Below are 11,579 nucleotides of genomic sequence, written 5' to 3' on the forward strand. Positions count from 1 at the left end.
GAGGAGGAGGGGGGGAGGGAGAGAGCAACCGATACGTCGTGGACGATGCTCGAAGTGGCCCCGAGGATGTTTCAGGAATATCGAGGACGTAATTATCCCGTAATTACCGAGCGCGGTCTTGACTCTTCAGCAGCTCTACGTCTCGGCGGTTATCCGAGTGGGGGTAGTCAGTGGTTGGCCTTGTGCGGTAATTGTACTAATTATTACTGCCCTTCCCCCCCCCTCGCCCCCGCGCCCCCATGCACCGCCGGGTTTGCTCCCTCCTTCCCCCGCGGCCGCCCAATTACCCCCGGTGGCCCGCGCGAGAGAACCCAGAACTCTCGCGCGGAGATTTCAGAACCTCGTTTCTTGGAAAAAAAATCTTTGTTAGCGCCCGGGATGCCCGCGGGCCGTCGTAAAATTGACGGTGGGAGGTTTCTGGGAAATCGTAATTAATTTACGGCCGCATAAATTAGGGGTAATCGACAGGGGACTAGGCATGCGAGTGTAAGACGAAGCACCGGTATAATTGCGCGTTAAATTTTACGCTGTCACGTGATTACGAAAAATAAAGAAGCGCGGTACACGTAAATACATATCTCTGCAAAAAAAAAAAAAAGAAAGACGCGCAGCTTAATCATCGTTAATAATTCTCAAGAATTATTTATAATTCTAAACTGATCTACGGCTTCTTAAAGAGTTTTTAATAATAAATATTTTGCATGCAAATTGAATGGTTCTGGAATGAACGGTACTTTGTTTACTACTTTATCTTAAGTTAAGTGAAAAATCAAGGTTTTGATCTAATTAAAACACGATGACACGACAACCTTTGGATGCTATTTGTCTTAAAATTGTGACGGGATAGATAAATTTATTAGCCAAAACGAATTCCTGTTTAATAGGGAAAAATACACCAGAAACCACTAATCATGTTCGTGTTGAAAAATGGTATTGGAAAGTGTAATTAGTGGGAGCCGTTTATGACAAAATATAATAAATCGCAAAAACAACTTGCTAAAACTAGTTCTTTTCCTTTTCCTCTATGTATACTTTCTATTATTATACGATTTTTATAAATAATTTATCGTATTATTTGTACATTTCCATGCAAAGTATCTTTCGCATTAATCTATTTTCAATTTAAAGTTCAGATCCAAGACATTTAAGTACTGCACCAATTATTATGCCCGTGTCACATCACGCATTGGGTATCAAGGATTGCGATTTGAAGATTAGAATTCGCGACCAATCAGATAATTTTAATCCGTTCCGATCTAATTGGCTGAATTCTAATCCTCAATTCTCGCAATCCTCAATCTCCAATGCGTAGCATGGAATCAGACTACGCATTGAAGACTGAGATCGAAAATTGAAATTGGATCAATAAGGATGAAGGAATTTTAGCTCCAATTATTTTGATTGGCCAAATTTCGATCTTTCAATCTTGGAGTAGTCCGATTCCTAGCACAGGCATTAAAAAGTCTCATGATTCATCTGACGAGCGTCTACGATCCCCGAGAGTCCCGAGAACAGTGACGCGACGAGTGACCCCAGGCGGTGACCTGAGGAGCGACGCGTGGCGCGCGACGAGAGGTAAACATAGACCCAGCCGTGCGATTGTGATAGAGCGGACGAGGGCGCACGCTCGTCGAGACGAGGGCGATGGCCACAGGGATTTGGCGTTCACGTGTGGTGGGTCTCCACGACACGTCGTGACACGTCGTTTTAATCGGCGCGATCGAGAGAAAGAATTATTCGTGCCGCGGAATTACTTCGTCAGCTGACGGAAACGGGAAGGACGACGTGTATCGTCGCGCTCACCTTGCGCTTGTCGTACGCCGCCAGCCACTCGTCCGCCTTCCGTTTGTCGTAGAGCACTCTGGCGAGGCTGCCGTGCGGCCGGTAGCTCCGCACGGCTCGGCTCGCGGCCTCATCGCCGCCGGTGACGTTGCAGGTGGTGTCCTGACAGCCGTACGCACACCTGACTACATGGCTCTCGTCCGCGCCCGCCATGCCGCGCGTTATCAGCCGATACACGTCGGTCACTCGGCCACTATGCCACGCATCGTCACGCACACGGCTCCTCACGTCTCCCGCCGTGAATCACCACCGCGCGCGTGGTGGCCGTCGAATCAGCATTCCCGGAAGCGAAGCCGGCCGCCGGCCACGCACGACCGTAAATCGGACACCTTACCCGTCACGTAAACACCGCACGTTCAGCACGTGGCCATATTGTCGACGGTGGCGCCATTCGAGGCGAAGCGGCTCGCGTCGCGGCCAAGTCGGTAAATTACCGGCCGGACTGTAATCATTAAACGCTCTCGTCTTACGTGGGGACGTTTGACGTCACCGATTCGAATCGCAACGCGTTCTCGCACGTTCGACCACGCCGAACGAATTTCCAACAGCTTTCAATTTACGACGGTTTTTACGAATGTATCATCTATTAATTACGAGAATCGGGCATTTTGCACTTGAATGCGTATGTCATTCCGAGCAAATGATCAATTTTTATCGCCAAATAAAAAGAGACAAGAAAGGGAGGAATAATTCAATAAAACCAATAAAGTCATATTCTTATCAAACGCGTTTTAATTTTTTGTAACCGTATCTCCGATCCTGATCGTATTGAAAATACGTAAAGTGGCCAAAATTTTCGGAGGGATCGTACCCGAAAGTATCATATATGGTTTACATATTATACTCCTCCGTATCTTTTATCGGCCAACGTCTCTCCCTCGGAGAAAGCCACCAAGGGGAGTATGAAACTTTTAGGCGGGATAAATATGGCGCAAGGAGAGGTCTGGGTGCACCGGTGCGCGCCCGATGAATATTTTAGATGCCACATTGACGCATCGCGCTCTCTCTCTCTCTCTCTCTTTCTCTCTCTCTTTCTCTTGCGCGCGCGCGCACGCACGCTCTGATAATTCATTAATTTATGATAAGCTCGACCACGCCGCCCACGGGCCATGCATCCTCCCCCTCCCCTCGTCTGCCATAAATCATTTTCGCGTCTGACGTTAATTGCACGCCACCCCTCGTTACCACGGAGAAATGAGATTTTTTTAATTGGCGAATTTTTCACCGTGCTGACACCCTGACACCCGCGCTCCCGTACATTCCCCGCTGTACAACGGGCGTCGAGGAAAGAGAGATCGGCGAGACGCGGGGTGCGTAATGGCTTTCTTAAATTTGACGATGATACGTCGAAAAGGCGTCCGTTATATTTTGCGAGCCAGTCTCCTGGCGATATTTTACGAAGCATCGTTTCTTTTACGCCATGACTTTATATTGTGTTATTGGAATGATTTATCTTATGCGCGGATCTATACGTAATATTTCTCGTTTTCTTCAGCTTCTGTCGTAACAGCTATTAAATCATTTGTATCTATTAATTGAAAATAATTTTTTTATAAATTATTTATATTTGTATACTACATTATTTCTCTAAATATTTCATATATTTAGTATCATGCGCACAATTGAACTGTTCACGATTTATCCAAATTTTGTTACTTTAACAAGATGAATATTAGAAGTGTATTAGAATGTAATATACATATTATGTAAAAATTAATATAAAAAATCATTTTAAAATAATTGTTAGATTGAAAATGATCCGATCGAAGTGGAAACGTTTGTTTTTTATATGTTTATATGATTGTTTAAATTAAATTGTTCGTTAATTTACTTGACTCTTTATATTTTATGTTTTATATATACATATTGAGTCTTAGGCGTCGTCTACAATACACGGAGTAAGAAGTAAGAGTAAAAAATTGACCAATAACAATTGATTATTCTTCTCATATTCGATTATGATTGGTCAGTTTCTTACTCTTACTTCTTACTCCGTGTATTGTAGACGACGCATTATAATTACTTTTATTTTATAAAAAATCATATTTAGACACAATTTGAAAACAAATTTGGAAGCATATTTCTTTTAAAGTTGATAATTATATTATGTTATAAATTAATAACACATTTATCCTTTTACTCATTCATCTTAGAATTTACGTTTTAAAACTTATGTAATATATTAATAAATATATTATATATTATTTTTTATGTTATTTGTTTTATTAGACTCATATCAAATTATGTTATTAATTGTAACACTAATAAATGTTAAACATTAATTTATCACAAAATATTCAAATAATACAATTCTATCTTTAATTCAAAAAATGAAATTTTGGACAAAATGCATTTTGGATGTCTGTTCCTCATATGTAATTAACGAATCTACAGATGCACAATATATGCTTGCGTCATTCCTGACCTCGTCGTGAATTTGTTTGGGCTATGGTCGACGTTCAACGTCTAAACAACGTGGGGCACACGTGGCCTTGTGATGCATTTCTGCATCTCGATTCCCTAATCTTTTCGCTGGATATGCACCATTTTTCCGCGTATATAATCGAATCGAGAATTCGAGCATTGAAAGATTACTTGCGTAAAGGCGCTGGAAGTTAACTTCGGAACGGGCAATGAATCTTGTTTTCAGTCGTGAACGCTGAGTGCTGCTTGACGTGGGTATGGGATTCCTTGAGCGCGTAAAATACAAATCGCATTAGCAAGTCAAAATGCGCACCTCTCTGTCCTGCGTAAGTTGTTCTATTTTGAGACATCGCGAACATTCCTACCTACGTAATCCTGGCGCTACGGAAGGGCCTTAACTCGATAAGTCCCCTCGGTACCTGAAGTGAGCTCATAATCGTGAACGAAGCGCGCAACCGCTTATTACAAGCGAGGGCATTGTAAATTTGCAGAGAAGCGGAGGGAGAAGCGTAGCGGTGAGAGCGACGGATGACAGTGAGAGCGAGAAAGAAAGATGTAAAGATCAAGCGCGCGAGGAAGGACAACAGGTACGTCAAGAAAGAAAGACAGAGAGAAAGAAAATGACAGAGAGGAAGAGGGAAGAAAGGGGCTGAGGAGTCGAGGGAATAAGACGAGGGAGGCAAAGAGGAGTCGAAAGGACAAAGCGGCGCAAAACGTGCCCTTCAGGCATCTGAAGTCTTTCTTCAGCGTTGAAAATTTATCGTTCTGCAAGCGCCGGCGAGCAGAAAAATAGCGGGGGAGGAGAATAAGGACGGGGGTAGGAGGAAGGAGCAGGAAGAAGCGGTTAGCGCGAAAATGAAATACGTCTTGTTCTATTTGTTCTATGTGTTATTTCAACCAATGTAGAAACTCTAATTACGGTTCAACTTACTCATCATCTTTTTCTAGGTGAGTCGGTCCTCGCTAACTCCGATTAAACTAATCGGTTGATAAAATTTTAGTATCGCCAACTGTAAGACTAAATATATGATCTAATTTTCTGGCAGTTGTGAGAAACGATGTGATAATAACAGCACAGATAGGTCCTTATTAATAATTTCTCAATCGTGATAATATAAAGCCATAGTACTCGTCAGAAAAAGGATATTTTCAAGTCTTGCAGTTGGCAATATTTAATCGGCCGATTAAGTTAATCGGAGTTGGTGAGACCGGCCCTAAAAATTAGAAAATGATGAAGAGCAGTTGAATCCAGATTAAAGTTAATCTACATACATTGATGGAAGCAGGCATTACCCGGACAAATCCAGATTTTACCGAAAACCGGTGTTTAAGGTAATGAGGATACATTTTCTTCCCTTTTTTTTTTTTTCAAACGCAGGCATAATTAACGGTACATACGCGTGTGGAAAGCGCTAATTAATCTCGATGCAAAGGTGCAAGCCGTTATTAAGGAGGGCGCGCGTGTGTACGACGTTCGCTGTGCAATCTCGGTAATTACGCGGTTGAGATTCGCGCGTGTATATCGTAAGTTTGCGTGGCGAGTTGACGCCAGAGTGATACTTCGAAAGCGGTGAAACGAGTTGAATATTCTAGGCGGACCTTTTGGGAAATAATTTAATTATGCAAGGATAGCCGAGTAACGATAATTCGACGTTTAGTGCATATTCTGGCCGAAGATGTTTCTTTGGGGATTGTCTCTCCATCGATAACATCGAGACCGAATCTTATTATGAAGACGTGTCACGATTTGTCTTGTATAAGATAGCCTTTAATGCCCGGTTACATTAATTCGTGATAATAACAATGGAATTGTTGGAGAGCGAGTGTATATGCTTATACGTTTCTTTATCTTGAAATACAGTTGATGAATTTTTTGTTCTCACGGTCCTTCTCTTGCAGCAATATTTGAGGAATTTTATCTAATCTTTATTACTCTTCTAGGGTGTTTAGAACATCCTCGCTTTATAAATTTCTTAAATATAATGTAAATCCTGGAAAAAAGCGGACGGTATTTATATATATTATTATATTTAGCGTACAAATTGATTTATAAATGAAAAAAATTTTTGTTTTTATTCTTATATAAACGGAAATGTGTATACGATTTTGTTAATAAATCTAAACATTTAGCTAGATGCAAATTTGAAGATAAATTTGTTTAAACTATCAAAATAATTGCTTGCTGAAATGTTAAAATTTTTTGCAGCATTGCCATTAACATTTAAGCGTTTTACATAATTATTTTAATGGCCCATAAAAATTATTTTTAAATGTATAATAAATCTAACTTAAATTTTAAATAATTCAAAATTGTTCTTTTCCTATATAGAAGATGCATAGAATATTATCAACCTCTATTCTTAATTGTAAAGCATTAAAGAGAACAATTAAGATAGAATGTTGTGATGTCAGTAATACACGTAAGTAATATGGGGACTAATGAGTTAAAATTTTTTCACATTCTTTGCGTTGTATAAGAATCGCTACAAACGTGATTACGCGATACTCAGCGTTTTTCATTCTCTCACCAATACAGTCGTCTCTCGGAAACAATTAAGCCATACTCGTACAAAAGTGCGCCTCGAAAATGTTCTTTCGGAGCAAGACGCGGCAGCTTCTTTGTCTTTCATTTCGCGAGTGCACCTCGCGGCCCTTTTCACCGAGAATGACGATCGAGTTCGACGAGTCCGCGAAAAATGATTACAGGGGAAAGAGGCGCACCACCGGCCACGGAAAAGAGTTTCTCCCTCGCATCGATCCCTGCTGTTTCTCTCACCGCGCGTCGCATCATGGCTCGTTCTTCTTATCCCTTGTAATAATAATTACCCGACGCACGTGTGCACGCGAGCGCGATGGAGAGAGCGACTTCGTATAGGCTCGGCGCGGCGCGGCGGAGACGCATGTGGAGTTCACGACGCGTGTGGAGTGATGTATGCCTCGTGTGCGGCGGGATGCGTAAGACGGGTAGCTTATACGTCTTACATGCCCGGAGGCTCTCAAAGCCGAGTTCCTCGCTCCGTGTGCCGCGGTCGCACGCGCGTATACATATGCGCGCGAGTGTGTGCGTATACGCGCTAGTGTGTGTGTGTGTGCCGCAGCGACACAAACGTATCCTCGGTTGGGTCCAAAACTTCAAAGCCGGACGAGTCACCGCGTTCGATGTTTTCTACATGCCACCCCGCGCGCTACGAGGTTTTTTTTCTCTTTTCGTAACACCCGGATCGCTCCCAGGAGAAGGTGCGTTAATTACGCCGCGGGACGCGTGTACATGCGTGTCACGATGGTGTAAAGTCGCAGGGAGACATTAACGAGTCCTCCACGCGTACACAGGTAGTTGATCGAGCGGACTCGTTCCTCCACGCGATGGGACATGTGCTCTATAAACGACACCGCCGTAATTCTTACGTAGGTTTCTAATGTTAACGTATCGTCTGCGACAAGGCTGGGTAACATTTGAAATATATAGGCAACATTTAATTTAAATTATGTATTTTTAAAATGGAAATAGCATTTCTTATTAAAAACCATTTCCATTTTATATTTAAAATAAATCATATCTATACATTTAATGCATCTTTGCATTTTTCTTTTCTTGCTAAAACTTTATTTTTAATATATTATATTTTCCTTTATATCGTGATTGTGCGGACATTTTCGATTTTTTTATATAAATATTTTGACGGTGCTTCGGTGTTTGTGCCTGTCACTGTATTCGTCTATACTCGTAAAAAATGCGACGTTGCCACGATGTAATTTCTCTTATCTTATGTATTACGTGATAAGTAGATTTTCTTTCTTTTCTTAAATTAATTTATTTCATCATGATTTAATATTGTAAGTGTATAAAATACATTGTTTTTTTATTCTTAGATTTTACATAACAATATACATTGATTTAAATTTAGAGTTATGTTTGAGTCTGTCTGTATAGTTGGGGTATAACCACCTTAATACTCAAAAACATTCAAACTCATTTTCTAGAATCTATAATTTTTTTGAGCTACATTATTACGTTGTAACAAATGAGTGATGTAGATAAATGGTGTATGGATAAATAGATTTGATTTATCCATTTTAAATATGTATTCTGTAATTGTGTATGTCTGAGAGAGAACGAGAGAGCGCTCAATAGCGAAGTCGGATAATCAAGAAATCGGATAATGCGAGATCGGTCAATTTACATTCCACTGTATACTTTTAATAATTAATAACCAATTCCTATGAGGTGACTAAGTGTATTAATTTAAGAAAATTAGGACATTCGCTTCAATATACAGGTACAGTTACAGTCAACGGTTAAGATTATCATCATTGCATACGTGAAGAGAATACTGTTGATTTGCGGTTTCAAAATTATTAAAATTCTGGGGGAACGAAAACCATCGAAGGTGTAAAGGAGCAATGTATGTCAAGACATGAAAATATTCTTATACCTATTATATCCTTCTTGAGGATGTACTCGTATTATACGTGTGCGTAAAAACTTGAATCTGTGGTGAATAAATTATCATAATAACTGGCCATACCGAGTTAAGGCTAGTCATTCAACGTCGCCATGGTACATTAAATTTATACAGTCATTAACGCCATCATTACTCCGACAGGATCAAATCGACTTTAGATATAACGAAAGTTTTTGTGTATTTAAACCAGAATATTAAAAAAAGGGAACATCCGTATACGGAGCGGTTCTTGTGATTTAGCAAATACTCAAGCGGAACGAAATGTCACAATGACATCAAAATGATTATTATAGAAGTTACTCTTCGATCACGATTTATTTTAATATCATTTCGACGTTACCATGCACTCTCTAAAGAATATTAGTTTGACACTATGCGGTGTTTATATAATTCTCACCGTGTGATTGATGGTGTAGATTGTACCCCACCCATATTTTTAGAGAATAATCTGTTCTGCTTGGGTACAGTAAAAGTCAATTGAAGGAACAAAATATGTCGCGCGCGTTGCTTTGTTCGGATTAATGCGGATGCAGATGCGGCTAAACACAAATGTCGGGGGTCAGTCGTAAAAAGTTGCAGGTTGCCTGAAAGCGCACGGCAGAGAAACGATTTCGCGAGGTCAACGATAATCTCGATACTCGTTACGAATTTCCCAGCAGCGGCTCGTACGGCAAAGAGCACGAGATAGAGAGGAACGGAGGAGAGCCGCGACGTGCATAAAGTAAGCGTGGCGTGCGGGGTGCAAGAACTCGTACGTCTTCGACGAAGCGCAGAAATCAGGGTCGTTAACACTGGTTCGCGCGCGGCGGGTGCGCCGCGCCGCGCCGCGCCGACGCGGATCGGCCGGGGGTTGGCACCTTCTTTTTTGGATTACACTTACATATGTACGTGCATGTATACGTACCCCCGTGTGTATACGCGGAATGGACGCGATATATACATTGATTGCAATTTTTGCAGTCCGTTCGTGGAGTAATAATGCTAATTTGGTAAGTAGAAATGGGCATCAGCGGGCGGTCGGGCGGACCGTGGAACACACGGTAGCACGGGCAGCGCTAATGCCTCGTTTTTGTCCTCCTCCTTCCTTGCTTGTGCCCTTCTCCTCCTACTTCTCTCTTCCATACGCGTTCTCTACCTTCTCCATCTGCCCTCCCGGGTCCGCCACCACCGCCATCACCACCAACCGTCTCCTCCTCCTCATCCTGGAAGGCTCCATCCACCTTCTCCTCTTGCACCATCGCACTCCTCTCTCTCTCTCTCTCTCTCTTACCTTCTCTTCGTTGGACAAGGGCCGCCAGCTACGGCGGCAGGCGACATAATGACGGCCAGACCTCAAACCTCAAACTCCTAACTGAATCATGAGTCCTCTCCGCTCGTCCGCGCCCGGGACGGCTAACTTCTACAGGCGCGGCTTCTCGATTTACCGTGTTGCGGCTCCCTCCTGAGTTACGAAAGGAGGGGGTGCACTACGTGCCGAGGTCGTTTTGTCTTTTTCGTTTCGGCGACTCTCTCAGGGCCGACTTTTGTGTCGTATTGAATCGCAAACGACCGGACGCGAACGGGGGGTGCTGCCGTGAGGAACAAGGACGCGTGCGGATTGCATTTTTTTACAACTCACGCGCCGTGATTGCGAAATATAGTCGCACCGAGTTGCTTTTAACTTTGCAAATTGCCGTTCAAGATGTTAGATGGAATGGTAATGTAAGATGCTTTGAAAAATACGATCGTATTAATCTGAAGGATCCAGCTATATGATCATTTTAATTTGATGTTTTATAGTTATTTAAAAGTGATCTAAATTTTATATTATTATCACAAAGGTGGATGATATATAACATGAAAATGATTTTATATTAATAAAAATACATAAAATAATCTTGTACTAATGTTTAAAAACCTCAAACGTTCGTATAGCATCGGATTTTTATTTTAACATTAAATGTCACTTGAATGCCTAATAATAAATCAAATCTATCGATATTCATCTGTATACTGTTGCTAATCTTAAATCTGTTATTATATTTGCGGTTACGTTAGAATAGTTCGGTATACAATATGTATTTCTTGGATGAGGCAAGAGAGGCGCGGCACCGAAAACTTTTAGGAAACCTTTTATAATGGGTTCAATAAAAAGCATCCCTATGGGACGCATGTGCTACAATGATCTTTCTTTCAAACCACAAGTCCAGTCGATCCCTCGTTTGATTCCTGCGACAGGTAATCAATAACCGAGAGAATGGCGTGCAGGAAATTCACGGTTTGAGTGGAAGCGTCTGGTATAACGTTAAATCGACATCAAATCTGATTTGTTTATCGTTTCCGGAACGATTTATTTGTTATCTGCTGACATCGCGCGTTATTAGTCTACTTTTCGAGACGTTTTAAGGACGTAATGTAATCTTCAATTAAACTGTTAGTCACATATACCTATATTAGATTATTATGTTTATTTTAACACCTAATTAATAATTCTAAAAAATGACAGATATAAGTGACACTTAAAAATATCAAAATAAAAGCAGATACATTTAATTTGGTGATTTAAGGAATAATTTAGTTTAGTCAAATTTGTGGAATATACGAAATGGTTAACATTTTTGTTGCTGCATTGAAATCTATATATTAAAATGAAATTATATATTCTGCAAATGTCCCATATTTGATTGGTGGCAAAAGACTTCGAAACGAGTAGTTTTTTTTATTACATGCTTGTCACGTACGGTCCTCTTTTCCGCGAAAGTATAGAGGCCGATGAAGCAGCAGAAGAAAGCCGCCTCTTACCCGGTAACTGTTACTTCTTAGGGGTTTTAAAAGGGGTTGAAAGGACATTACACCGACGAGCAGGGGAAG

The 11,579-nt window shown here is 41.2% G+C and overlaps 1 protein-coding gene across 1 annotated transcript in view; it reads right to left on the reverse strand.

Annotated features, from left to right (window-relative positions):
• Positions 1-2,194, reverse strand: part of LOC108771999 (methyltransferase-like protein 9) — a 44,806-nt gene extending 42,612 nt beyond the window's left edge. The window contains exon 1 of the mRNA XM_018537432.1: positions 1,804-2,194. Coding sequence (XP_018392934.1) covers positions 1,804-1,995 — 192 coding nt within the window. The 5' untranslated portion in view covers positions 1,996-2,194. The remainder of the gene's footprint in view (positions 1-1,803) is intronic.
• Between the last annotated feature and the right edge of the window lie 9,385 nt (positions 2,195-11,579).

The sequence above is a fragment of the Cyphomyrmex costatus genome, unplaced genomic scaffold, assembly GCF_001594065.2.
Source record: "Cyphomyrmex costatus isolate MS0001 unplaced genomic scaffold, Ccosl1.0 scaffold172, whole genome shotgun sequence".
Lineage (NCBI taxonomy): Eukaryota > Metazoa > Arthropoda > Insecta > Hymenoptera > Formicidae > Cyphomyrmex > Cyphomyrmex costatus.